Genomic DNA, 27,370 nt, shown 5'->3' on the forward strand with positions numbered 1-27,370 from the left:
GATCGTTGCCTGCACAGTGGGCAACTGGCAGGGTCTTCAACTTGCTCCCAGAGATGACAGAGACAGGACCTACAGAAGCTGTGTCCACAGCCTATGGTGACTGGGTCTAGAAGGTAATTCAGGTACACGAGGCAGGTGAGCTCTTTCTGGAAGGCTTCTGGGATGTCTGAGTCCATTTTTCTGAGGGAAGGAAATCAGGAGTTTATTCCTCTACCCCAAAGACAAAAAGGCCCAAGGAATATCAGACTCAGATTGTCACTGAATAATACACTGCTTTACGAAGGATTTTTCATTTGACAGAAATGGAAAACTGAGACACAAAGAGACCTCTCAAGAGCTGCAGAAAATTTTCCCAGCTGCCAAACCAACACAACTTCTTGCCCTCCTTTCCCTACGTAAAGGAGAACCTCAGGTTTGTTGAGATCTTATTTTCCTCTAGATAACATGAGCCGAGGAGTTTGGCCTAATTTATAGCTGTGTGGTGGGTCCTGATTGCCCTCAACCATCAGTCATGATGCTCAATGCCAGTCATTGATTTAGCGCCGCATGCTTGACTAAGCTTGTATTTTTATTATTTCGTAGAATTGTCAGGCAGTTTTCTTTGGATGTCCTTTTTTATCTCGTTCTGAATCTAGATCCACACTGTTTTTCTTTGCAAATCACTTTCTGAATAATTCAGAGATAATGAAGAGGACCCTAAACATTGTCAGATTGGATCCTATTCTAACCAGAAGCAACTTACATGGATATACTAATCGGTTGAGTATGCCTTCCTGTCTTATCTGTGCCAAACTCATCAATCAAACCAAAAATGAAAGAGAATGGTTATATCTTCCCAGTCTTTAAAACTGTTATCAAGCACCCCTTTCACCTTGTGGTAAGATGCAGTTTGCATGTAATGGTAATAATCAGCGCCAAAAACAAATCATGCTTTTTAAAACTGATTTTGCTAAATTATTAGGTCCTAGTGTCTGTACTAGTTAAGTAAAGAGGTTCCTCAACTTTCTTATATTTCTGCATGTACACAAGTGTCACTTTTCTCTTGCCCAGTCATGTCTTAGTTTCTTTAAAATTTCAGTCAGAATAACCCTCATTTCTGAAGAGACAAAGTTTACTTCACTTTAAAACAATATTTTCTCCCAGATCATTGCATGCATTACCTAGTTCTGTTGTGTAGAATATTGTCTCCTGTGTATAGAGGCACACTCCACTTTTAAAGTAGACTGTAATAGGTACTGCACATGAAGTCATATAGTCCTAAAAATTATTTTTAGGCTCTACATCAAACACAAACAGATAAGATATCAGAAAACCACTTTCTGAGTCTTGTAATGCATAGGAATAACTAAGAGATGAACAAAATCTGATAACTAAAACTAATCACCATATTAATTCCAACATGTATGCCAAGACAAGATGGCAATACAGAAATACAGTCATTTCACTAAGTTGGCACACAAGATTATTTCAATGAAACAGCCTCAATTTTCTGTTAACATTAGGAAATTGTGTTTTTTTCCCCTCAGGAGAGTCCCATGAACTGCTCTATGGTAAATTGTGTACTCACTGAAAGTGCTGTAGAAACAATCCTCGCTGGAGAAGAATAAGACAATGTCCGCTCGGGGATCAAGGCTTCCAAGGGTGGTGGTGGTAGCTCTCAGAAGTCTCCAGAGCCAGGTGAGCTCCAAACACTGGCTCTCAGTTCTGGAGAAGAATGAGTTTGGCTCCTTTAGTGTCCTTACTTTGAGCTCTGAACCACACCCGCTTTTTCCAAGTGATTGCATTTCACCAGTCTTCTAATAGGGTTAATATGGATGATGAGATTTCCTGAAACCTAGGACAAGACTGCTTTAACACCTTGGATAATCTTCATAAACCCATCTCTGCAAACATCTTCTCACCAAGAACCACTGATTATACCCCAAAGCCACCCTCAAATGGGCCTTCATATGTGTTTCTAGATATCATGGATTTTTATTTTTAACTTACCAAAGAAGTTGGAAAGATGATTTCATCACTTAAAGAGTTTAGCCAATGTCTTGGAAAACTTGGAAATCTGATCAAGCCCCCCAGTGTCTCCCAGCAACAACAGGACAGGAGATTCTCTGCCTGGTGCTCCCCAACCCAGCTCAAGGGGGATAGTAGAGAAAGTCCGCAGCACAGAGACCCCTTTGGGACAATGTCATTTATAGGTTGCTTTGGAACAAAACAGAAACAACAATGACCCAATGGGAAAACTAGGACAAAGAAACAGTTTGAAGAAATAACCCATACCCTTCCCTTCCTTTCCTGATATATTTCTCACTGAACAATCAACTTGAGAATGCAGCGTTTTCGGAAGGAGTGAGAATTATGACCCTGTCTTGAAGTCTTCCAAGATACATGTACCATATATATATGTTTCCAGTGGTTGATTCTCCTAAATGTTTATGAACATGATTTAAAAATGACCTTGAACTGTAAAAGCACAACCTCTCTCTCATGGGGGACCACAATTGTTACAAGCATTCCCAAGGTCATTATTTTTCAATTCTTAACCAATTTCCCTAGCACCCTTCTTTTCTAAGTGAAGTATGGCAATATAGGTTAAGTACTACAATAATAATTTGTGTTCCCAATCAGTCATAAAGTGGTTTTGGGAATGCTGACATGAAAGTGATTTTATTTTATTTCTCTTTTTCTGTATTTTACATAGTACATCAGTCACTAAAATCAGAACCCCAGACGCAAATGTACAGTTTCCTCTTCAGGAGACACTGACACTCTGGATCTCCTCAGTGGAAGAGGTTGAGGACAGCACTAGCCCAGAGTTCCCTGGAGAGGATGACATTGGGCCTGTAAGTGTGTGTTTAATTAGGAGCCTGCCCCTCAAGCAGCAGCTAGGAAGACACATAAGTGTAAGCCCTCTAGTTTAAAATCACAATAAAAGACTTATGTCTGCAAAACTGCTTCATGGTATCACTTGGATTAGTTTAGTGCCTGATTGAATAATCAGAGGTGTGTGCATGCTAGAACATGCTGCTGCCCTCACTTCCCCCTTTGTAGTCTAGCCCGGCCAAGTTGGCATGTCAAGAAGCCATCATGAGGTTATATGCTGCAAAAGTTATCAAACATAAAAATAAGTCTCCTCGGTCTATTTTAAGTTTATTATTCAAGACCACCCACAGAATGAATGTCCTAGATATATTGATACATTCTGGAACTCAATACGTTGATCATATTACTACACATTTCTGATTGCAAAGGAAAGAAACTAACATTTTGGCTTCTAAGTATACTGTCTGTGAGCTTGACTGACATCAGTGAATTTCTATTTTTAATTTTATATCATTCAGTATTGTGAATTGTTTTGCAGTGTTATTTTGTTGTCATGTGGAATCAGCTCTTTTAGAATATTAATAAAAATCCATTGGTTGAAAACATACAAGAGATCATAGACTAAGTCAGTACTTACCAGCTATTGTCACTGACGTAACAGGTTAATAATATGTAGTATATTTTGTTCAGTGGTATCCAGCATTTCAGAAATTTTGACTGATTTCTATTTATTGATTTAGCTATTGAAAATGCAGCATAATACATTCTTTTGTACATATATCCTTGTTTGTGAGAATTTCTATTGGAAAGAATGCTCAAGATAATGTTGCTGAGTTAAAAGGATATGTGGATATAAGCTTTTTTTTTTTTTTTTTGCGGTACGCGGGCCTCTCACTGCTGTGGCCTCTCCCGTTGCGGAGCGCAGGCTCCGGACGCGCAGGCTCAGCAGCCATGGCTCACGGGCCCAGCTTCTCTGCGGCATGTGGGATCTTCCCGGACCGGGGCACGAACCTGTGTCCCCTGCATTGGCAGGCGGACTCTCAACCACTGCGCCACCAGGGAAGCCCCCGACATAAGATTTTGATAGTTGCCAGTGGACTCTCCTGATTCAGAGTGGGATGGTCTTGCTGTGACTGGATGGATGCGGGACTGTGAACAGGTTTCCTCAGCCTCCCACTGAATGAGAATTGTGGTGCGATGAACAGAGCTCAGAGCCAGGGAAGGAACAGAGTTTGCAGGTCTCCAGCCACCTCCTCAGGACTCTTAGCCAGGGCAGCACCGCCTGTGAGGCATCTGCCTTTTTGAAGCTCTGGGACAAATTTGAGAAGAGTGTCCTTATAAAACAGAGGCTTTGGAGGATGGAGTTATAGTGACCAGAAGCTCAGCAGGCAGGCCAGGGCCGTCACACCTGTCAGGGTGGAGGAGAATGGATTCCTAGGTGACATGGGAAACACTGGCCGTAGGCTTAGAGAAAGGACCGAAGCCCTTGGTGAGGGGAGAGTAGAATTTCAGCCAAATCTTTCTCTCTGTAACCACTGCTCCTGCACATAAACACTCCCACATAGCAGCTCTATTAGCAGCTCCACTGTTGACTGAAGTCCATGTTGCTTGGCTGTTGCTGCAGAGGTGAGGGGCCAGGAGCAAACAGCTGGCCACCTCAACCTTCTCTCCCTTGGTATGTTGGGGCTTTAGCTCCTGGCTCCAGAAGAACCAAAGCAGAAGAAACTTTTCGCACCTTATTTCATTAGATACAACTTCAAATACAATGTTGAAAAGGAGTGGTGAGAGAAAACACATTTGCTTTTTTCCTGATCTTACCAGAAGTCTTCTGGTTTCTCACAATTAAGTATAATGTTAGCTGTACGTTTTTGTAGATGGTCTTTATCAAGTTGAGGATGTTTCTTTCTATTTCTTGTTTGCAGAGGTTGTTTTTTTTTTTTTTACCATAAATGAGTACTGAATTTTGTCAAATGCTTTTGTTGCCTCTGTTGATACAATCATATCATTTTTTTCTTCATTGTACTATTGACGTGATATGTTACATTAATTGTTGTGAATGTTGAACCAGCTTTGCATATCTGGGATAAAGTCCACTTGGTCATGGTGTAGAATTTCTTTTATACATTGTTAGATTCTATCTTATAATATTTTGCTGAGGAGTTTTGTATCTATGCTTATGAAATTTATTGATATGTTCTTTTCATTTCTTGTGATCTCTTTGTCTGTTTTTGGTCTTTGGGTACTGAATGCTGGCTTCATACAACGAGTTAGGATATATTCCCTCTGCTTCTATCTTCTGGAAGAGGCAGCAGAGAATTGTTTCTTCATTAAAATTTGGTAGATTTCACCAGTGGATCCATCTGAGCCTTGTGATTTCTATTTTGGAAGGTTTCTAAACCTTGACTCAAATTCCTTAATAGATGTAGGACTATTCAAATGGTCTCTTTTTTCTTATTTGGATTTTGATAAATTGGTTCTTCTAAGAAATTTACTTTCTCTCCAGGATACCAAATCTGCATAGAGTTGTTCAAAACATTCCTGTTTATCCTTTTAATGTCCATAGTATCTGTCATAATGTCTCCTCTTTCATTTCTGATATTAATAATTTGTGCCTTCACTCTTTTTTCTTAGTTAAGTTGCATAAAGACTTTTTCATTTAATGATTTTTATTTACTGTTAAAAAGCACAGTATATATGGGCTTCCCTGGTGGCACAGTGGTTGAGAGTCCGCCTGCCGATGCAGGGAACACGGGTTGGTGCCCCAGTCCAAGAAGATCCCACATGCTGTGGAGCGGCTGGACCCAGGAGCCATGGCCGCTGAGCCTGAGCGTCCGGAGCCTGTGCTCCGCAACGCAAGAAATCGTATAAAATTTTGTCAACAATATTTTATGAAAAGAATTCCAATTAATATATGCATGCCCCAGAAAGCAAAGCATAATCTACCTCTCTTTTAAGGATAGGAAGGACTTAGTGACTCAATTCCATAAAACAGAGTAATAAAAGAGGAAAAAAAATCAACGTTACAGGAAAGAAACCTTCCAAATACGACCTTAACCAAGTAATCATGCTTAACATCAACAGTCATGTCAGGTGGATACCTCTTAATTCTGATAGGATGTGATGAGAAGAATGTTCTACCTTTGTGTTGCTCCTCTCGAAAACATAACCCCAGTCTAATTACGAGAAAACCCAACACTGAGCATCATTTTACAAAAGGCCTGGCCAGTATATTTTAAAACTGTGAAGGTCATGAAAATCGAGAAAAGAAACTGTCACAAACCAGAGGAGGAATAAGTACAAAGGACCATCCTGGGTGGGATCCTGGAATGGGAAAAGGACATTAATATGAAAGCTGGTGCAATCTAAATAAAGTTTGGAATTTAAAAATCTGGAGATAATAGTAGTCAATATTGATTTCCTAGTTTTGACAAATGTTGCATAAAATAAAAGATGATAATTTTAGGGGAAAAAGAAACTATGTGAGGGTGTATATGATAAATCTCTGTATCTTTTTTTCAACTTTTTTGCAATTCTAAAAATAATCCAGAGTAAAACTTAAAAGTCTACTAAAAAGATAAACACATGAATAATTGAATCTCCATATGAACTGTTAAATCCACACAGTGTAATATTAAATAGAAGATGAAAAGGATACAATCTTTGCATGTACTGATATGAAAGTACTTCATGACATATTTCTCTAACGAAAAAGGCAAATTCTGGAAGGGTTTATATAACATAATTGAGTATCTGCAAAATATCCACATAAATCAGTGTTTTTCCTATCACGAATTTTGTGTGTGTGATAGGTGGAAGCCTGATTCAGACCTGAGTCTCTGAATCTCCACAGCTGGGTCTGCTTTTCCTCTCAGGTCTGCTCTATGCCCCTGTTTCTCTTTTGTGCTATCGAGGATGTCACTTCAGGAGCAGGCTTTCACGTTGCACTTGCCTGGCATTTTCTCTTTTCTGTTGTGATGGTTTGCGAGTAGATCCTCATGGGATGATACATTCACAGCTAAATCCTCTCAGTGAAGATCTCAGGGATGACTTGTGTCCAGCTTAGTCCCATCAAATTTGAGAATCAATTCTTTCTGCAGAAAAAAAGACATGTCTAAAATCTCATATGGGATTGTCTTCTGTGTGTAATATTTCGTACTATGTTTCAGTGCCTAAATCGTGAATATGAGTCAGTGCCTATGATATAAGGACAACAATAACTGCCTAGAAATAAAAAGAGTGGGGATCTGTGTTTGTGGAAAGAGCAGAGGGGACATTTGAAGAGAGGAGAGCCAAGGACCATGGGGGAAGGCGGTGAGTACCAAGAATCTGGAAAAGCTATAATGGGACAATATAAAAATTATAATAGGTAATACTTTTAATTTTATGTGCTTAGAAGATTTTTTGTGATTTTTAAGTATTGAAATCAAAGAAAGGGAGTTATTATTTATCTGAATCTGGGAGAATTCTGAACAGTTGTGGCTAACTTAGGTCTATGATAGGTTCCAGAGCCTGAACAGCTTCTGATTCTGTCTAAGAAAAGATGAGTCCCACAGATTTAGCGGAAATGTTAGGGAGGACTTTGAACATTATCTGCATGGAGCATTTTGAGCCAAATATTTCTATTTCTTAAGAAGCAGAGTGACTCCCATTAATATTTGGGTAACTGAAGGAACAATTATATGTCTGCACTTTGTATTGTCCTGTGGGAACTGCTGTGGCATAAAGTGAAACAAACAGCAAAGAAACAGCAGAACCTGGAGAGTTCTCAAGATAAGCACCAGTTCTGACATCCAATGTCTTCTGTGTCCAGTGCACTAAGGCTGGTCCTTAAAAATTAAATACTAGCAATACTAACAATGGGTCCCTAATTCATAACAGACCAACATACAAAGGAAGAGTCAACATTTTCCCCCAAGTATTGGAGATAATGACAGAAAGAAATCATTTGCTAGGAAGGATAAGACAGACACACCACAAAAATTACCCCATCAGTGAATATTATACCCAACTAATGATTTTTCTTTGTGTTGAAAAATATCATTTTCTCAGTATTAGCACCAAGGAAAGCAGAAGCATCTGGATGAAACTGAATTAAAAGTTCTCCTCTACAATATTTAATTGGCATACATGAGTGCATATATATATGACAGTGAGTTGTGTGTGTGTGTGTGTGTGTGTGTATATAATGAAGGAAGAAAATATGAAAAGGTTTAACTATTGCCCATGATATTTGATTTGACTGATAATATTTTGTGATATATCTCAAAAAAATGGATGCCTTTTAAATATTAATTCTATAATAGAAATTTAAAGATGAATGATCCTACTCTGGTTACTGTAATCCACTTATAATATATGTAATTTAATTCTGTGGATGAAATTATGGAAATATAAATTTAACCCAAAACCTATTCTATATTTCAGAAGGGAATAGGCAGAAGTCTATTTCCCCTTAGCACCAACCAAAAAGCACAAGATAAAATAGTTGCATAAGTAGTACCCATAATTCTCAATTATTTTTTGAGCAGTGTTTTTGCAAGTGACAATTTCCATAGAGTCAAGGTGAGAAAGGAAAAGAGGTAGAATTCAGGGCTGTAGCCTCTATTTTCCATTCAAGGACTAACCTGCAATGTTTCTTCTGTTCAGAGTCATTTGCAGTTGGCTGGACTATGGAAAACTCTGAAAGTTACAGCTGCTGACCCATCCAAGAGAACATAGAACCCCTGACCTGATTGGATGGATTTTCCTACCAGCATTGATGAGACCCATTCTACAATCTTCTTGTGAGTAAAGTTTTCTGAGTAGAGGAATTCATATTTCTTTCCCTTAAAAATAAAAAAAAATTTTTTAATTTAACAGTTAGCAGACTTAAGAATTTCTCAGGTGTATGAAATATTCCTAGTTAATAAAAACTATGTAATTACTTTCAGTTTACTCTGGAGACATAGAATTATAATACCTACAAATGTTTGAAATTTATAAAGGAAGACAAATGTTTCTGCTAATTTATGATTTCTATGGTGTAAAAGTAAGATGTGGGCTTCTGGAGAGGAAATCCTAGACAGGTAGTTTTCCATTTGGCATGATACCTAAAACTTGGTTGGGAACCTGCGTCGTAGAAGGTGAAGAGTAATGCTTCTTCAGGAAAGTTTGCAGCTTCGGTCTTTAAAGTGCCCCATGACAATCCAGCAACAGGCGATGGCTGCGAAAATGTAACACTGGTGACACACTGAATACCAGAAAGCAGAGGAACTTCTGCACTTGCTCTGATATAGAAGTGGGAGTTTTGATTAATTTCTGTCATTTATTTGAAAGCACAGTATATCAGATGGCACTGGTTTTTATTTTAACTTGGAATTTTCATATTTCCAAATGGGAAAACACTTGTGATAGGATAGTCAATCTGATATGATTGGCAATATATTGATCTGCTAGTCTAAGAAATGGATTCCCTTTACATTAAGGTCACTTAAGTTCACAGGTGTCAATGTCAACAAGAAGAGAAAATTCAATTGTTTGAATTCTCAAAACTGAAGGTTGTAGTTAAAAAGAGACTAATACACTGCTAATGAATTATTTTTATTAGTGATAGATGGGAATGAGTTTTTAATAGAATAGAATACTGAACAATAATTTTGTTTAGTGTAGGTATACTGTGTGTGTAATGTCATTTTTTTTTTCTCAAGTTGCTCTATCAATGGGTGGTAAGAAGACTATTTTTGTGTATGAGTGCAGGAGACAAAATGCAAAGAAGTGCTTCCCCTGCCAGCTCCTAAAGTACCTGCACATTTCTCCATAATGGCAGTCTTCTATTGATATCTTATTTGTTCGTATCTGTGAGCTTCCGTTGAGAGATACGTTTTCGTCATCTTTATATCTCTACCAAAACAGAGTACCTGTCTTATTGTATATGATTGTATTTAATATACATTAATATAAACAATGTCTACTGATGTTACCAGAAATGAGATATCTAGGTCTTTAGCTCCTTGACCCTTACATACATCTTTACACTTCTCTTCCTTTCACCCCCCTATCGTACTTCCACAATATGTTCGTTAGATTAATTATATCAGTTATTCTCTTTTGTTAAAAAAAGATGTAGCTCAGCCAAGAGCTGTATTGTGAGTACAATTCCTGTTTCTTATAACATCTTCATTCTGCAGTTTACAAGTTTATTTTCTGTGGCTTTCTCTAAACCTATCACACACTCAACTTGAAACTCTGAACTGAAACCTCTTCTCAAGATATACAAACATATTAGTAATCCCTGAATTTCATCTAGAAGCTGTCTGTCCCTTTCAGGTTCAGTTTCCCACTGTTACAAGCCTTTGGGAACCTCAACTCCTTGTAGGTTCCACTCACCAGACTAAAAATATTGTTAGTATCCCCTAACTAATGAACGATTTAATGAAATCGTTCATTAAACGATTGAGCTATCTGTGATAAATTGTTTCCCACTTTTCCGATGAATGGAATCTATTTTTAAAACTGAAAAGCTCTTCTTAAAATCTTTACTTTTAGTTTTTTTTTTTACCTTTTTCGTAATTTAGGTAAGTAAATAAACTCTCTTAATGTTTTTAGTTTCCTCATCTAAGTCCTGAGATAATAATAAATGTAAGCTATTTGGAAAAATGCCTGGCTCGTAAAAGTGCCACACACAAAAACTACAGCAGAACTGTATTTCAACCTTCATTGTTTTAAATACATTATCTTATCTTTTACAATAATTGGAAAGAAAACCATTTTTCCTCTCCAGATTCAGATTTCAAATATTCCACTTTTCATTTGTAAAAGTGATTTTATATAATTTTCCACCTTTTTTCTTAGCTACCATATATCTGAGAAGGCTTAGTTTTACACTAGAGGAATATCCTAAGGGATTGTTCAAGGTGTTTGGGATATGATGTTAGAAAAGATTGTCTTTTCTATCCAACTAATTGGATAAATGGATATGAGAAAGTTGTATGCTGTTATAGTTCTTCCACTTGTTTAAATTCTAGTAAGTACCAGGTATTTTGTGGGGAGTTTTCTGAAGAAGGTAACGCTTTCACTATGGCTTAAAGACTGATAAAGTTAAGAAAATAAATACTCTAAATATTACATAATTTTCACTAAATCCTTTCCATTTAAAGGCAAAAAATATGGCTCAATAGAATGCATTTATTCTAATGGACAGAGTCCATTAGTCTATAAATCAGTCATTAACCTAAGGTTCAAGTGTTCATGACTGATCCATGAAGTGCTCAGAGCAGGATGCAAGTCTGGAGGGTCTCCTAGGCTTGTCCCATTTCCATTTCTAGCTCCTCAGTTGCACATTCAGTCCATGGCCATCAGGACCCTTCTTAGAAGGTAGCTATGCTCTGGAATCCTATGGAGTGTTACTGTTTTAGAGAAGATTAGACTCACAGTAAAATTGAGTAGAACGTACAGAGAGTTCCCATATACCTCCTGCCTCCTCCAAATAAACACACACACAGTATCCCGCATCATCATACACTGTACCAGTGGTGTATTTATTCCAATTGAAGAACCTACACCGGCACTTCGTTATCACCCAAAGTCCATGGTTTTACGTTAGTGTTCACTCTTGGTGTTGTATATTCTGTAGGTTTTGACTGATGTATAGTGAACATGTGGAATCATGTATCCACCTTTGTAATATACAGAAGAGTTACACTGCCCTAAAAACCTTTTGTGATCACCTATTCATTAGTACCCCCAGCCTCAACCCTTTGCAACCACTGATTATTTTACTGTCATCATATTTTTACTTTTTCCAGAATGTCCTATAGTAGGGCTCATGAAGCATGTAGACTTTTCAGATTAGCTTCTTTCACTTAAGGATGTGCATTCAGGTATATGTCATGTGTCTTGATGGCTTCATGGCTCATTTCTTTTTAGCACTGAATACTATTCCATTGTCTGGATGTACCAGAATTTCTTTATCCATTCACCTACCTAAGGACATCTTGGTTGCTTTCAAGTTTTGACAATAATGAGCAAAGCTGCTATAAACATCGCTGTGCAGGGGTTTTTTTGTTTTTTAATGAATACAGGTTTTCAACTGATTAGGGCAAATACAAAGGAGCATGATTACCGAATTACATGGTAAGAGGATATTTAGTTTTGTAACAAACTGCCTTATTGTCTTTCAGAATGCCTGTACTAGTTTGCATTCCCATCAGCCATGAATCAAAGTTCCTGATTCTCCACATCCTCTCAGTATTCAGTAATGTCCTTGTTTTGGGAATTTGACCATTCTTATACATGTGTTGTGGTATCTCATTCCTATTTTAAAGCCCTTTCCTTTTCAGACATTTTAATTTTTAAAGTTCCCTTCATTTTCTCTTATCCTATGCCCCTTGAGTGAGTAGCCAGTCTTTAGTTTTGTTCATTTGTAGTTAAAACAAGCTGTGGTGAGGTTGATTGGAAGGTATGTTGGAACGGGGCCTGAGGATTTTTAATTGTACGAAAGGAGCTCTTAATGCTCAACATGAACCTCAACTCAGAATTTGGGCCTGTTTTCATTTACATTTTTAAAGGTAAATTAAATGATAGAAGGGACATATCCCAGGTAGGGTGTGCTTTTCTTGTGTATCACATAGGAGAGAACCTTTCTTTTTCTTTCTCTTCAGAAACATAGAAATCACACACACTGCAGGACTTCCAGAAATAACTCACCAGCTGAATCTTGAGAGTGAAGAAGCTGGAGATTTGCTGAGGTGTTTGAACTGCTGGGATGATATAAGTATCCCAAAGAACAAGAAATGGTGTTGCCTAAAGGCCAGGATGACAGGTCCAAAGAAGATATTGTGAAGTTATTGGAATATATGGTGAATAACATTACATCCAATGACAGGCACATGTTCAAAACAACCTAGTCACTGATGGACTGGGAAAAAGTAGCTTTTAAAGATTTTCCTGGGGAAATGTGCAAACTCAAATGGTTAGAAATTTCTTATAACTTGAGAAAGTTTCGCACTTTGAAAGAATTAGTCCTGGAAGCAAAGGAAAATGTTGACAATCCTTACAAACGCAGAAAACACAAGAAGCATCCTGATTTACCAAAGAAGCCCTTGACAGTTTACCTCTGCTTTTTCAAAAAGATGCGACTCCAGTACACCCAAAAACACCCTAAGCTGAGCAACCAGGAGCTGACCAAGGTTCTGCCTGAGGAATACAAGAAGCTTCCAGAGCAGCTGAAGCTGAAATATAGTCAAGATTTCTAGAAGGAGAAACAGAAGTTTAAGGAGAAAATGACTCTGTTCAGAGAACAGCACCCTGATCTGGTCCAGAGCTCCACGAAATCTGATGTCCCCAAAGGAAGCCAAATCAAAGTGCCAAAGAAGTTTCAGGGAAATGTGCAAAAAGCGGTCTCCCCAAAAAAACAGTTTATTCATGAAGAGCCCAAGAAGCCACCTATGAATGGCTATCACAAGTTCCACCAGGATTTGTGGTTGAGTAGGGAGCTGAAAGGGTCGCCCCGAGGGAGCACATGGTAGAGATTAGTAGATGCTGGCAGCGTGTCCTACAGAACCAGAGGGAGTATTATAAGAAGGAGGCTGAGGAACTACAGAAACAGTACAAGGTGGACCTTGATCTCTGACTCAAGAGTCTGTCTCCTGAAGAACATGCTTATTACAGAGAGACAACCTATTTGAAGCATAAGAACATGAACGTGATGGGAGGCCCTAATCCCAAGATTAGGAAGATGGATCTGCAGTCCCCATCATCAGGGAATCTGCAGGGAGGGCTTGGACTGGGAAGGGGCTTCAGGCTCCAGAGATAGAATTATCAGATATGATGGGAGAATATTTTCCTGCCTCAGGGAGATCAGAGGAAAATAAGGAAGATGAACAAGAGGAGAAAGGCAGCAACTCCTCAGCCCACAGCAGTAGGTGAAGATGAAGATTGTGTCTGAGGACAGTGGCTGCAGCTCATCTACCTCAGGGGAATCCTCTGGCTCAGATTCCAGCTGAGATTTTTTCACAACCTGAACAAAGAACTTCCCAGCAAAAGACCATGGCATCTGGGCTTCCCTGGTGGCGCAGTGGTTGAGAGTCCGCCTGCCGATGCAGGGGACACGGGTTCGTGCCCCGGTCCCGGAGGATCCCACATGCCGAGGAGCAGCTGGGCCCGTGAGCCATGGCCGCTGAGCCTGCGCATCCGGAGCCTGTGCTCCGCAGCGGGAGAGGGCCCAACAGTGAGAGGCCCGCGTACCGCAAAAAACAAAAAAAAAAGGCCATGGCATCTTCATCAAATAGAAGGGCTCTTCTCCCTGTGCCCTTTCATTGCCTTCCTTCTTTCCTTCCCTGTTCAATACAAAGTATGACCAGTTGGGAAAAAGACATCTCGTGCAGTAATTTCTGGTTCCTCTCTGTACCCCAAGTCCACCCCCAGAGACAGTCAATGCAATGAATACTCTTGGAGTAAACAATGATCTGATTGGGCTGCCGTACACTCTGGACTAGGCTGAGTTTCCTGAACAGAGAAGTTTTATTTTCCTCACCTGCTGCCAGAGCTGTGAGGGAGCCCCGAGGAGTCTGTGACTCCTCCCTTCTCTGTGATCCTGTCCCTTAGGACTTCTGCATGGGAACAGGGAATGGGAAGATTTGATTGACTGGAGGTAGGAGAGTTGCCTTTAAGAAGATTGTCAAGCTCCTGATGTCTCTCTCCCTGCTCTGTGAAGTGAGAAGTTGGCCCTTCCCTATCTTGCTAGTGGCAGGGGCATGCGAGCAGCAGCATTTCTATATGTATATTTATTGCTTAGCTGTCACTGAGATTTTTCTTACTGATTTCAAAAATTAGAAATTAATTTTTAGGACTTCATCATTTCCATTTGAATTAACTCCTCCTTAAAATCAGTCTCCTTTGACTCTTGGAACTAATTTTCCAGGCCATGTCTAAATTTATTTTGGTTCTACCCCAATCCCTTCCTCATGCTCCAGGTTGTAAGTGAATAATGTTTTCAGCATACACTTGATTTATTTGTATTACATTACGAGTTTGTACGTGTTGTGTGTATAAGTATTTTAGTCCATAGGCTACTAAGCTTTTTGGAATTAATGTACAAATATGACACTGCTTTTATTATTTTGGTTTACTAATATATATATATATATATATATATATGTTTAACATCCTTAGTGCAGTATAATTACTTTACAATGGTGTGTTAGTTTCTGCTTTACAACAAAGTGAATCAGCTATACATATACATTTATCTCCATATACTCTCCCTCTTGCGTCTCCCTCCCACCCACCCTATCCCACATTTCTAGGTGGTCACAAACCACCGAGCTGATCTCCCTGTGCCATGAGGCTGCTTCCCACTAGCTATCTATTTTACGTTTGGTAGTGTATATATGTCCATGCCACTCTCTCACTTCATCCCAGCTGACCCTTCCCCCTCCCCAAGTCCATTCTCTACATCTGCGTCTTTATTCCTGTCCTGCCCCTATGTTCTTCAGAACCTTTTTTTTTTTTAGATTCCATATATCTGTGTTAGCATATGGTATTTCTTTTTCTCTTTCCTTCACTCTGTATGACAGTCTCTAGGCCCATCTACCTCACTACAAATAACTCAATTCCATTTCTTTTTATGACTGAGTAATATTCCATTGTATATATGTGCTGTTCCTCGGTTGATGGACATTTAGGTTGCTTCCATGTCCTGGCTATTGTAAATAGAGCTGCAGTGAACATTGTGGTACATGTCTCCTTGTGCACTATGGCTTTCTGAGGGTACATGCCCAGTAGTGGAATCGCTAGGTCATATGGTAGCTCTATTTTTCGCTTTTTGAGGAACCTCCATACTGTTCTCTATAGTGGCTGTATCAATTTACATTCCCACCAACAGTGCAAGAGTGTTCCCTTTTCTCCACACCCTCTCCAGCATTTATTGTTTCTAGATTTTTTGATGATGGCCACTCTGACTGGTGTGAGGTGATACCTCATTGTAGTTTTGATTCCCATTTCTCTAATGATTAGTGACGTGGAGCATCCTTTCATGCGTCTGCTGGCAATCTGTATATCTTCTTTGGAGAAATGTCTATTTAGGTCTTCTGCCCATTTTTGGATTGGGTTTTTGTTTTTTGATATTGAGCTGCATGAGCTGCTTGTATATTTTGGAGATTAATCCTTTGTCAGTTGCTTCATTTGCAAATATTTTCTCCCATTCTGAGGGCTCTCTTTTCCTCTTGTTTATGGTTTCCTTTCCTGTGCAAAGGCTTTTAAGTTTCATTAGGTCCCCTTTGTTTATTTTTGTTTTTATTTCTGTTTCTCTAGGACGTGGGTCAAAAAGGATCTTGCTGTGATTTATGTCAGAGAGTGTTCTGCCTATGTTTTCCTCTAAGAGTTTATAGTGTCTGGCCATATATTTAGGTCTTTAATCCATTTTAATTTTATTTTTGTGTATGGTATTAGGGGGTGTTTGAATTTCATTCTTTTACATGTAGCTGTCCAGTTTTCCCAACACCACTTATTGAAGAGATTGTCTTTTCTCCATTTTATATTCTTGCCTCCTTTATCAAAGATAAGGTGACCATGTGTATGTGGGTTTATCTCTGGGCTTTCTATCCTGTTCCACTGATCTATACTTCTGTTTTTGTGCCAATACCATATTGTCTTGATTCCTGTAGCTTTGTAGTATGGTCTGAAGTCAGGAAGCCTGATTCCTCCATCTCCATTTTTCTTTCTCAAGATTGCTTTGGCTATTTGAGGTCATCTTGTTTCCATAAAAATTACGAAGTTTTTTCTCTAGTTCTGTGAAAAATGCCGTTGGTAGTTTGATAGGCATTGCACTGAATTTATAGATTTCTTTGGGTAGTATAGTCTATTTCACAATGTTGATTCTTCCAATCCAAGAACATGGTATATCTCTCCATCTGTTTGTGTCATCTTTAATTTCTTTCATCAGTGTCTTACAGTTTTCTGCATACAGGTCTTTTGCCTTCTGAGGTAGGTTTATTCCTAGGTATTTTATTCTTTTTGTTGCAATGGTAAATGGGAGTGTTTCCTTGATTTCTCTTTCAGATGTTACATCATTAGTGTATAGGAATGCAAGAGACTTGTATGCACTAATTTTGTATCCTGCTACTTTACCAAATTCATTGATTAGCTCTAGTAGTTTTCTGGTAGCATATTTAGGATTCTTTAAATATAGTATCATGTCATCTGCAAACAGTGACAGTTTTAATTCTTCTTTTCCAATTTGGATTCCTTTTATTTCTTTTTTTTCTCTGATTGCTGTGGCTAAAATTTCCAAAACTATGTTGAATAATAGTGGTGAGAGTGGGCAACCTAGTCTTGTTCCTGATCTTAGTGGAAATGGTTTCAGTTTTTCACCTTTGAGAATGATGCTGAATGTGGGTTTGTCATATATGGCCTTTATTATGTTGAGGTAAGTTCCCTCTATGTGTACTTTCTGGAGTGTTTTTATCATAAATGGGTGTTGAATTTTGTTGAAAGCTTTTTCTGCATCTACTGAGATGATCATATTGTTTTTATCCTTCAGTTTGTTAATATGGTTTATCACATTGTTTGATTTGTGTATGTTGAAGAATCCTTGCATTCCTGGGATAAACCCCACTTGATCATGGTGTATGTTCCCTTTAATGTGCTGTTGGATTCTGTTTGCTAGTATTTTGTTGAGGATTTTTGCATCTATGTTCATCAGTGATATTGGCCTGTAGTTTTCTTTTTTTGTGACATCTTTGTCTGGTTTTGGTATCAGGGTGATGGTGGCCTTGCAGAATGAGTTTGGGAATGTTCATCCCTCTGTTATATTTTGGAAGAGTTTGAGAAGGATAGGTGTTATCTCTTCTCTAAATGTTTGATAGAATTCACCTGTGAAGCCATCTGGTCCTGGGCTTTTGTTTGTTGGAAGATTTTTAATCACAGTTTCAATTCCAATGCTTATGATTGGTTTCTTTATATTTTCTATTTCTTTCTGATTCAGTCTCGGAAGGTTGTGCTTTTCTAAGAATTTGTCCATTTCTTCCAGGTTGTCCATGTTATTGGCATAGAGTTGCTTGTAGTAATCTCTCATGATCCTTTGTATTTCTGCAGTGTCAGTTCTTACTTCTCCTTTTTCTTTTCCAATTCTATTGATTTGAGACTTCTCCCTTTTTTTCTTGATGAGTCTGGCTAATGGTTTATCAATTTTGTTTATCTTCTCAAGGAACCAGCTTTTAGTTTTATTAATCTTTGCTATCATTTCCTTCATTTTTTTCCCATTTATTTCTGATCTGATGTTTCCTTCTGCTGACTTTGGGGTTTTTTTGTTCTTCTTTCTCTAATTGCTTTTGGTTTAAGGTTAGGTTGTTTATTTGAGGTGTTTCTTGCTTCTTGATGTAGTATTGTATTACTATGAACTTTGCTCTTAAAACTGCTTTTGCTGCATCCCATAGGTTTTGGGTTTTCGTGGTCATTTGTTTCTAGGTATTTTTTGATTTCCTCTTTGATTTCTTCAGTGATCTCTTGGTTATTTAGTAGTTTGTTGTTTAGCCTCCATGTGTTCGTACTTTTTACAGATTTTTTCCTGTAATTGATATCTACTCTCATAGTGTTGTGGTTGGAAAAGATACTTGATACAATTTCAATTTTCTTAAATTCACCAAGGGTTCATTTGTGACCCAAGATATGATCAATCATGGAGAATGTTCCATGAGCACTTGATAAAAAAGTGTATTCTGTTGTTTTTGGATGGAATGTCCTATAAATATCAATTAAGTCCATCTTGCTTAATGTATCATTTAAAGCTTGTGTTTCCTTATTTATTTTCATTTTGGTTGATCTCTCCATTGGTGAAAGTGGCGTGTTAAAGTTCCCTACTATGACTGTGTTACTGTCTGTTTCCCCTTTTATGGCTGTTAGCATTTGCCTTATGTATTGAGGTGCTCCTATGTTGGGTACATAAATATATACAATTGTTATATCTTCTTCTTGGATTGATTCTTTGATCATTATGTAGTGCCCTTCTTTGTCTCCTATAATAGTCTTTGTTTTAAAGTGTATTTTGTGTTACATGAGAATTGCTACCCCAGCTTTCTTTTGATTTCTGTTTGCATGGAATATCTTTTTCCATCCCCTCACTTTCAGTCTGTATGTGTCCCTAGGTCTGAAGTGTGTCTCTTGTAGACAGCATATATATGGGTCTTGTTTTTGTATCCATTCACACACTCTATGTCTTTTGGTTGGAACATTTTATCCATTTACATTTAAGGTAATTACCAATATATGTGTTTCTATTATCATTTTCGTAATTGTTTTGGGTTTGTTATTGTAGGTCTTTTCCTTCTCTTGTGTTTCCTGCCTGGAGAAGTTCCTTTAGCATTTGTTGTAAAGCTGGTTTGGTGCTACTGAATTCTCTTAACTTTTGCTAGTCTGTAAAGAAAATTTTAATGATGATAGAATACTTTTTCTGTGTATTAGCTATTTCACTCATGTATTTGTTCATTCATTTGCCTTGTATTTATTTTTGTTATGTTCTAAGTGCTTCATTGGATAGTGGGAATATAGTAGTAAATAAGTCAAAGGCCATCCTTACTCTCTCAGAATTTTCAGTCTGCAGTAAAAAGTATCTAGTAATTTGGGGAAAGTTTGTTGAACATTATGATGAGATGGCATATGCTCAGAGAATGTGTTATAAGAGGAACTATACTGGTCTGTGGAGTCAGGAAAAACTTTCTGGAAAAGCTGTTGATGAGCTGTGATGTGCTGAATGGCCAGGGTTTAGAGAAAGTCTAAATGTTTGACAAAGAGAAAGGGTTTGACCAAATCTGTCAAATACATTTATCCAACCAACTAGGTCACACTTGAAGAAAAAACTGAGCTATTCCTTTTGTTTACTATGCTGAGATATATACCACTTCATTCTTCTACCCCAGTATGGTTCAACTATGGAAGAAAAACACATTGCTTAAAATGTAAATGAACCTTATGATAGGTAATTTTTATTTTAATACAAATATTATTTTTTTAAAAGAATATCTATTGATTATATTCTAGAAATGCTCAATAAAAAAGTTTTTATTAATAGATCATTTAATTAACAAATTTATATATTCAACATGGTTATGCCATTTTATAAACATACCATCATTATGTTCCATTAAATTGCAATAGGCTCAGAGACAGTCAAGTATCATCCTGTAGCCTCACATGAGGTCTCAGGACAGTAACTTCCTCCGACAAGAAGTTCATCTAATAAATGGTCACAGAACTTGACTATTCATGGAGACCTAAGGCAAAGGAAAGGCTTCAGAGGGGAGGAAAAGAATGAAGGCAAGAAAGTATATATGAGGGAACCTCTGCAAACATCATAGAAGCTCACAGTTCCATTGTCATAATCCAGAAACACTCCAATCCCACCCAGAGGCCTTTGCACATACTGAATTAAGGGTGGGGAGTTCGTGGACAGAATATAATGATTGTTCACTTTCATAGAAGATAGCAAAAATGTTTCTTCAGAATCAATACTGATAACAGTATTGCTTGTCAAGATATCTTTACAGACTCCCAGAATCCAGTTCGAGGAGTGTGTCACATCCACCTCCCAGTAATGCCTTCCGGAGGTGAAGGCCACAGCTCCCCAGGCCACAAAACTCTCTGCACCCTGGAGCTCTCTGGACACACCATGATGGTCATCTCCATATATCATAGTTGTATCATCCTCAGAAAGGCTTACATTGTGAATGGTCGTTTTCTGACTCAGAACGTTATCCACTGCAGAAAGAGCAAAAATGTGGTCAACAAGTGGGATTTCCATGGCCTGAGAGGCAGAGGCTCTCTACCCAATGAGTCTTTTCATTTTCCCTCCTCCAAGGAAATACAAAATGAAGACAAAAAGGAGTTCAGGCTGGCTCTTCTATGAAGAACAAGAGTTATAACTATCTCTACAGCACACAGAAACACCTCAAATCATATAGAAAAAGAAAAAATCATACAGACATATCATGAACTCTGTGAAGTCTGATTTAATGTCAAATTCTTGATAGTTTATTTCAGGACACATAAAATTTTATTTTTTTCTTTACTTTAGAAAACTTTTCTTGTGTCTTTTGTCTTTAACACTGTTTAATATATAGAGAGCACTTTGATATTATGTGCGTATTTGTTGGGCTAGAGTCTCTACCTAGCAAGTTTTCAAAGCAAAAATGTTGATAGAAATCCATCAATGAATCGTTTGGAAGCTTCTAAAAGCATGTTATGACTAACCATGTTCACATATCCCTCACCTTTCAATTATTTTGAGATTGATCTAACAGCATTACAATGATTCTGCCTAAGCCAATTGTAGTCTATTTTGTCAAAAGTTAGTAATTATAGAAATAAGAAATATTCTTTGTATAATGCATGATAAACAATTGTAATATAGAACAAATTAAAACCAGCAATGCCATATATAACCTTTCAAGAGTGAAATAAACTGAATAAACATACAACATTAACTGCTACTCTGAGAACTAAATATTCTATTTCTTTATAACTAGCTGATCAATCCAGTTGCTCTCTTCTTGCTCGGCCTATTTCAGATGTAACTAAAAATATGTATCTTGCTTTGCATTTGCAGTAAAATACAGGTTGCAAAGTTCAGCCTTGTTCTTTGTAGCATGACTGTATTGGCAGAAAAGATATAACAGTTTTGGAAAGTCATGTGCTAACTTCATGTCAGAAAAAATAAAATCAAAGAAGGCTCATTCCCAAGAACCACCAAAGAAATGGAGGCCTGATCACCAAAGCGCTGACTCTTACCTCTGAAGCTGTTCAGCACGTCTAGGATTCCAGTGACAGGCCAGGAAGTGAGCTCTGGGTTCACTGGCTGAGGCTTTTGCATCTGTACCAAATCAGTCCTGTAAAAAAATGATATCAGTTACACTTCAGGGCCAAAGGTTAATCACACAACCATTACAAAAGAAGCCATTTATTATATTTTTTTATTGGAGTATAGTTGCTTTACAATGTTGTGTTAGTTTTTGCTGTACAGCAAAGTGAATCAGCTATATGTGTATATATATCCCCTCTTTTTTGGATTTCCTTCCCATTTAGGTCACCACACAGCACTGAGTAGAGTTCCCTGTGCTATACAGTCGGTTCTCATTAGCTATCTATTTTATAGATAGTAGCATATACATGTCAATCCTAATCTTCAAAAGAAGCCAATTTTAATCCTAGATATTTCATCAGAATTCTCCCATTTTTGGTTAACTGTGCATTCATTATATTCTACACTCCTGGGATTAAAAAAAAAATGTTACCTTACTTTTTTTCAAAATATAAATTATATCAGATTTCAAATTCCCCATTCATTTTAGTCACTATTCCATTTCTAGAAATTTTGAGGTTTGTTTACTCGCTCTATTCAATCTCAGGTGATGCAAAGATCCTGGGCATTTTACGGAGAGCACAAATTCAGGCAAAGCTTTTGTACTTCAGTCAGCAAGTAGTCGCCAAAAGGAGTAGTACACTGAACCAGACAGCTTTGCTCTTGTCAGCACAGCGAGGGAATTCAATTCCAGCCTGACTACCCTTGTCCTGAAAGTCCAACTTCCCAGTGTGCACCAGGAAGCCATTCCCTCTGAGGTCCAGCTTACAAGGGGGCTTTCAGTGATGGAACAGGTTGAGTCACTGCTACTTCTAGGAACAAAATCACAGCCCCTTTTCCCACTCTTAGGGAATCTACCTCTGTCCAGTATTATTCACCTTCCAACTCACTCAGGTAGGTTCTTCCTGTATTGCAACTTAGAAAATTTCGTTCAGTACGTTTTACTATGGTAAGGCTAGAGAGGTGGAACAAAGTCCAGAATGTCAGAAGCCTTTTAGGTATATTTGAAATCAACCAAATGAGCAGGAAACTTCTGAGACCAAGGAGTAGAAGTCCTTCAGAACTCTTTTGAAATAAAATAGAAAATAGCCACAAAAACAATGTTAATAGCTCAAAAACTGTACAGTCTATCTGCCATTTGTTAGGATTCCACACCTGTGGACTCAATTATGATTTGAAACTGTGAAATCTGAATGAAAAATATTCAGAAAAAAATCAGGAAATTTCAAAAAGTAAAACTTGAAAATGCCACACACCAGGCAACTATTTACATAGCATTTAATTTACATTATAATAGGTGTTAGAAGTAGTCTAGAGATGATTTAAAGGATACTAGAAAATGTTTGTAAGTTATTTGTACATACTATGTCATTTTGTATAAGGGATTGTACATCCTCAGATTTAGGTATGGGGGAGGGCTTGGAACCAAATCCTCATGGTACTAAGGAATGACTGTACATTTACTTCATCAAAGAGACAGAAACATTCTCAGAAATCAGAAATCTTTAGTGTAAACTCACCTTTCCAATACATTGCCCAAGTTCTGCAAGGGAAAAAGAAAAGATGATGTTAATCATCAGAGTTCTGTCCTTTTGCATCTTCTTTAGTATTCTTGTTTGTTCCTTTCATTAAGGTATTTATTCTCTGATTCTTCTCTAAGGAACAATTAGAGGTTATCTTAATAACAGAGCCTAAACTAAAACATGATGGACTTAGGGTGCATTACAGAAGGAAGAAGGCCAGGAAGAGTCTGTGTTATGATGAAACAACATCTAGGTCTCCAATGTCACTCAGTGCCCTGTCCTATTCCTAAGGAGAGATCTCATTTATGATAACAATTAAAGCAAAACAGAGGACCATACAAAATGAATTATAGAAGACATTGAAATTGATTACCAGTTCTAATTTTTTCTAGACAATGGGCAAAACCTCAATGTATTCAGTAAGTATGGGATAAGAGAGTGACAAGGGATTAGGGGAACATACATTGAAAATTATTCCAACAAAGTTAACTTTTCCTGGCTACAGAATTTTGCTGGCTTTGGATAATCAGTGTGGAGAGTCCCCCATATCACACCGAAATAATTTTGTCATATGTTAGCTAATAAAAGGATTTAAAAAAAAAACTCCCAAAGATTACCAGGCTATGAGAAATAAGGGATTGGACAAGTAAGATAATGGGAGTCAAGGAGCATCATCCCTTAGCTGAGATAAGAGTATATGCAGGTAACATTTCAATGTCATGGCAACGGTGCCCAGAATAGTACTTCCGTCTCTGAGGATGGAACCTCCCTTCTCACCTGGAGCAGCTCCAGGTCAGGCTTGTGGCACATCTCAGTCAGCTCTCTGTACATTTCTTTCAGACTTTCTTTCTGTTGAGTCATTCTGAATTCACTCTCCCTGAGTTGCTGGAGAATCTCCTTCGCTTCTTCCTCCAGCACCTCCAGATGGAGTTGCTCCTGCTCCTGGAGAAACAGGTGGATCCTCTGCTACTGATCTTTGATCATCACCTTCCTTATGGCCGCATAGTTCTGCAGAGATAGTGGATTCAAAGAATCACTCATCCTCATTCTCAACAGAAAACGTCAAACATTATTTCCTTACTGTCATCGGGAAAGCTCTTGACAAACTTTCTACCTCACACCTCAGAGGGTCCTTCCTGTCCATCCTTTCTCTATGTTCCTAGTTTCTTTCCCCGTTTAAATCAAGCCATCCGAGGGATCCCAGTTTTTCTCCCTAGGAGGTTTCTTCAGGGTTCTTAGTCCATTATTTATTTTTTCTCTTACCTGAATCTTCTTTTCTTTTTGTTCCTTTGCCTGACTTTCCTAAATATATTTTTAAATATGTAAACCCCATATTATACAGTTTAAAAAATATTCTTTATTTTTCCTCTAGGTACTACTCTATTCCTCTCCTCTCCTTTAGAGTCACACTGAGTGCAATGTTCTCTTATCATCCATATCTGAGAAAGTTTATCCAAATATTCAAAATTTGGACTATGAATAATTCTCATGCCCTGGTTTTCCCATATACTAGTAATATTTGAAATAGCTTATATGGGCCTGTATATTTGTGATCACTGATATGTCATTTGAAACCACTACCTCTCCAGGGAAGAGACCACTGTCCTTTAACTGGGAACTTAAACTGAGCTAAAAGTCTAAGCTAGAATTATGTCAATATTCATACAAATGAAAAGGAACATTTTCATCCTTACCTCTAATGACAGAGTTTTATGCGTTTCCAGATTCAGATGGTTTTGCATTTCTTGTGTCATTTTCCATAAAGAGCCCATTCTCTTTAGAAGTTTCTCCTGGAAAATACCCATAAGCTTTAGTGACACAGATGGTGATACTGTAAATTTCATCCCCTTAATTATGAGCAAAGGGAGTCATTGAAAAACCGGTAATTGTGATTTAAAATGAAGTGATAAGATTTTTCCACGTTAATCTAGTCTGATTCTAATAGTTTGAATATCAGAAATGACAGAGACGTATCCTAGAAAATTGGGGGAACTTTACAGATGATGGAATCCATTTCCTAAGAAATTGAGACTCATATATTTATATAACCTGACTGAGAAAGCCTCAAGCTCACGTCAGATGCCAGTATGCCTGGTGCTGCCACATGCCCCAGGATGCAGCATTTCCACACATTTGGACAATTGGGCAACAACATTGAAATGATACATTTCTATCTCGGGACCCACACTGAAAAATCCCCACCTCCACCTCTCCATCCCCATCAGCTTCATTATTATCCTCATCTTTCTCTCTGATTTAGGAGCCTGTAGGTTCCTAATTGCCTTAGAAGCACCACTTACCCGGTATTCCTCAGCAGCCCATTGTATTGGACTGTGGCTGTGAGCTGCATGCTCTGGGGACTCAGAGCAGGGGCCACAGAGCAGGGTCTTGTCAACCTCACAGAAGAGTCCTTTGGCTTCTTTGTGTGTCAAGCAGATCTGCCCCTCCAAGCTGTTGGTTTGTTTAGCTGCGTCCTGTCTGGCGAGGGAAGCCAGCCTCTTGAGTACAATATTGGTTTTGAAATCTGGCTTCTCTGATAGTCCCCTGCACTCAGGGCAGCTCTTTGGAGTCTGGTCTTCCTCCCAGCAGAGGTACAGGCAGGGACGGCAAAAGCTGTGCCCACAGTCTATGGTGACGGGGTCTATGAAGTAGTTCATACAGATGGAACAGGTTAGTTCATTCTGGAAAGCTTGCATGAATCCTTTGGAATCCATGTTTCTAGAAATTAAAGAGAAAGAACAAGAGTAATCATTCTAGTAATCATTCTTTTACCCTGATTAGAAAAAAAACAAAACAAAAAACAGCCTTTGGACAAAGCTTGTCTGCTTGAACTCTATCTGATTTACCTATTTGCTTACCCCCAGTACAAACCTAGAAGTGGTGAATACAGACAGATTGGGTTCATGCTATAACACAAATGATGAAATTAGAGAAGAGACTACCTAGCAACTTTATTGTTTAAAATAAGCCATGGTCTCAATCATACCTAAATTACATGGAAAAGCTTAAATATTAGAGCAAAGGCTAAGAGACAGGATGACACCAGAGTTCTTTGTAATAGATGATTGGTGCAGAAGCACAGAGAGAATCTCAATCTCTTTCTCTCCATGACTGGTACCCATACATGCACACACTTCATCTCTATGCTAATGGTCTCTATGCCTCATATCTCCCAAGTGACAGATACCCTTTTCCAAAGACAAAATTGTCTACATATAATTTAAGCTTGTTCAATTTAATCAATGTTGACTGAAATTTTGGAGTCCTAAAACTATAAAAAGTTGAGTATTTGCTTCCAACTTAAATAGCAAAACTCCTCCTCTCAAGGAAAAAGTATGCTATTTCTAGCTCAGGAAAACATTTTTTCCCAGTCTTTTCAGACCATCAGAGCACCTTCACATTTCAAACTGATGAATGTTCAAGCTACAACAGTAATCAGTAAAAATCAATTTTTAAAACCAACCACCCTCAAAAACATTATAATTTACACAGCAATTTCCTCTCTACACTAGAATATCCAGAGATGCAATTGATGGAGGCATGACCATAGACCTGTGTTATTGATATTTTCTTATATGATCAATGTCACTTCTTGGAAGTCCCTCCCAGGTGATTGGATCTAGTCTGAATACATTTCAACTCTAGACTGCAAACCGAAGGCTTTCAACAGGTAGCAAATAAGACCTTACAAAAATGTATCATAATTAGTTCAATACATTTAAGTCATGTTGATCTGTACAAAGACCATGTAATGTCTACATTACATTCAGCATTTTAGGTGTTTTATGTGCTCCATAGATACATATAAATGGGAAAATTTAAGACCTAAAGACATCTAATACCACAGAAGGTAATGAAATAAAAAGTATTAAATAACAATATTACAAATATCAATTTATTGCAATTGCTCTAGTTACAGATATTTTAAATATTGATGTCATTTAAAAAAAAACGAAGAAAACTACTTGTTTGCTTGGACAAGACCCAAGCAGGCCAAGAGGTAAATGAAAAGTATTTGCATAAGGGAAAGTAGGCATGAAGATATTTGCAATCAATTCCTTGCTTACCAGAGTCTACTGTGAGTGGTCTCACCTCTGGAAGCCTGGACGTCCTAGTAGCCTGTGGAGGTCAGGGTCAACAAGAACTCTCCAAAGCTTGGCAGCTACACACTCTCTCAGTCTACCTTGGAGAATCCGTCGCC

General features: G+C 38.0%; 2 protein-coding genes across 2 annotated transcripts; one reads left to right on the forward strand and one right to left on the reverse strand.

Moving 5' to 3' along the window:
* The first annotated feature begins 12,587 nt into the window (after positions 1–12,587).
* On the forward strand, positions 12,588–13,722 carry UBTFL1 (upstream binding transcription factor like 1). The gene is given in 3 exon segments (XM_065882355.1): positions 12,588–13,293; positions 13,296–13,577; positions 13,580–13,722. Coding segments are annotated over 3 exon segments (1,131 nt in total).
* A 6,331-nt stretch (positions 13,723–20,053) lies between these two features.
* LOC136126893 (tripartite motif-containing protein 64C-like) lies at positions 20,054–25,883 on the reverse strand. Its single transcript, XM_065882357.1, is given in 6 exon segments — positions 20,054–20,547; positions 21,577–21,674; positions 23,167–23,189; positions 23,947–24,177; positions 24,864–24,959; positions 25,470–25,883. Coding segments are annotated over 6 exon segments (1,356 nt in total).
* Between the last annotated feature and the right edge of the window lie 1,487 nt (positions 25,884–27,370).

The sequence above is a fragment of the Phocoena phocoena genome, chromosome 8 (genome assembly GCF_963924675.1).
Source record: "Phocoena phocoena chromosome 8, mPhoPho1.1, whole genome shotgun sequence".
Classification (NCBI taxonomy): Eukaryota; Metazoa; Chordata; class Mammalia; order Artiodactyla; family Phocoenidae; genus Phocoena; species Phocoena phocoena.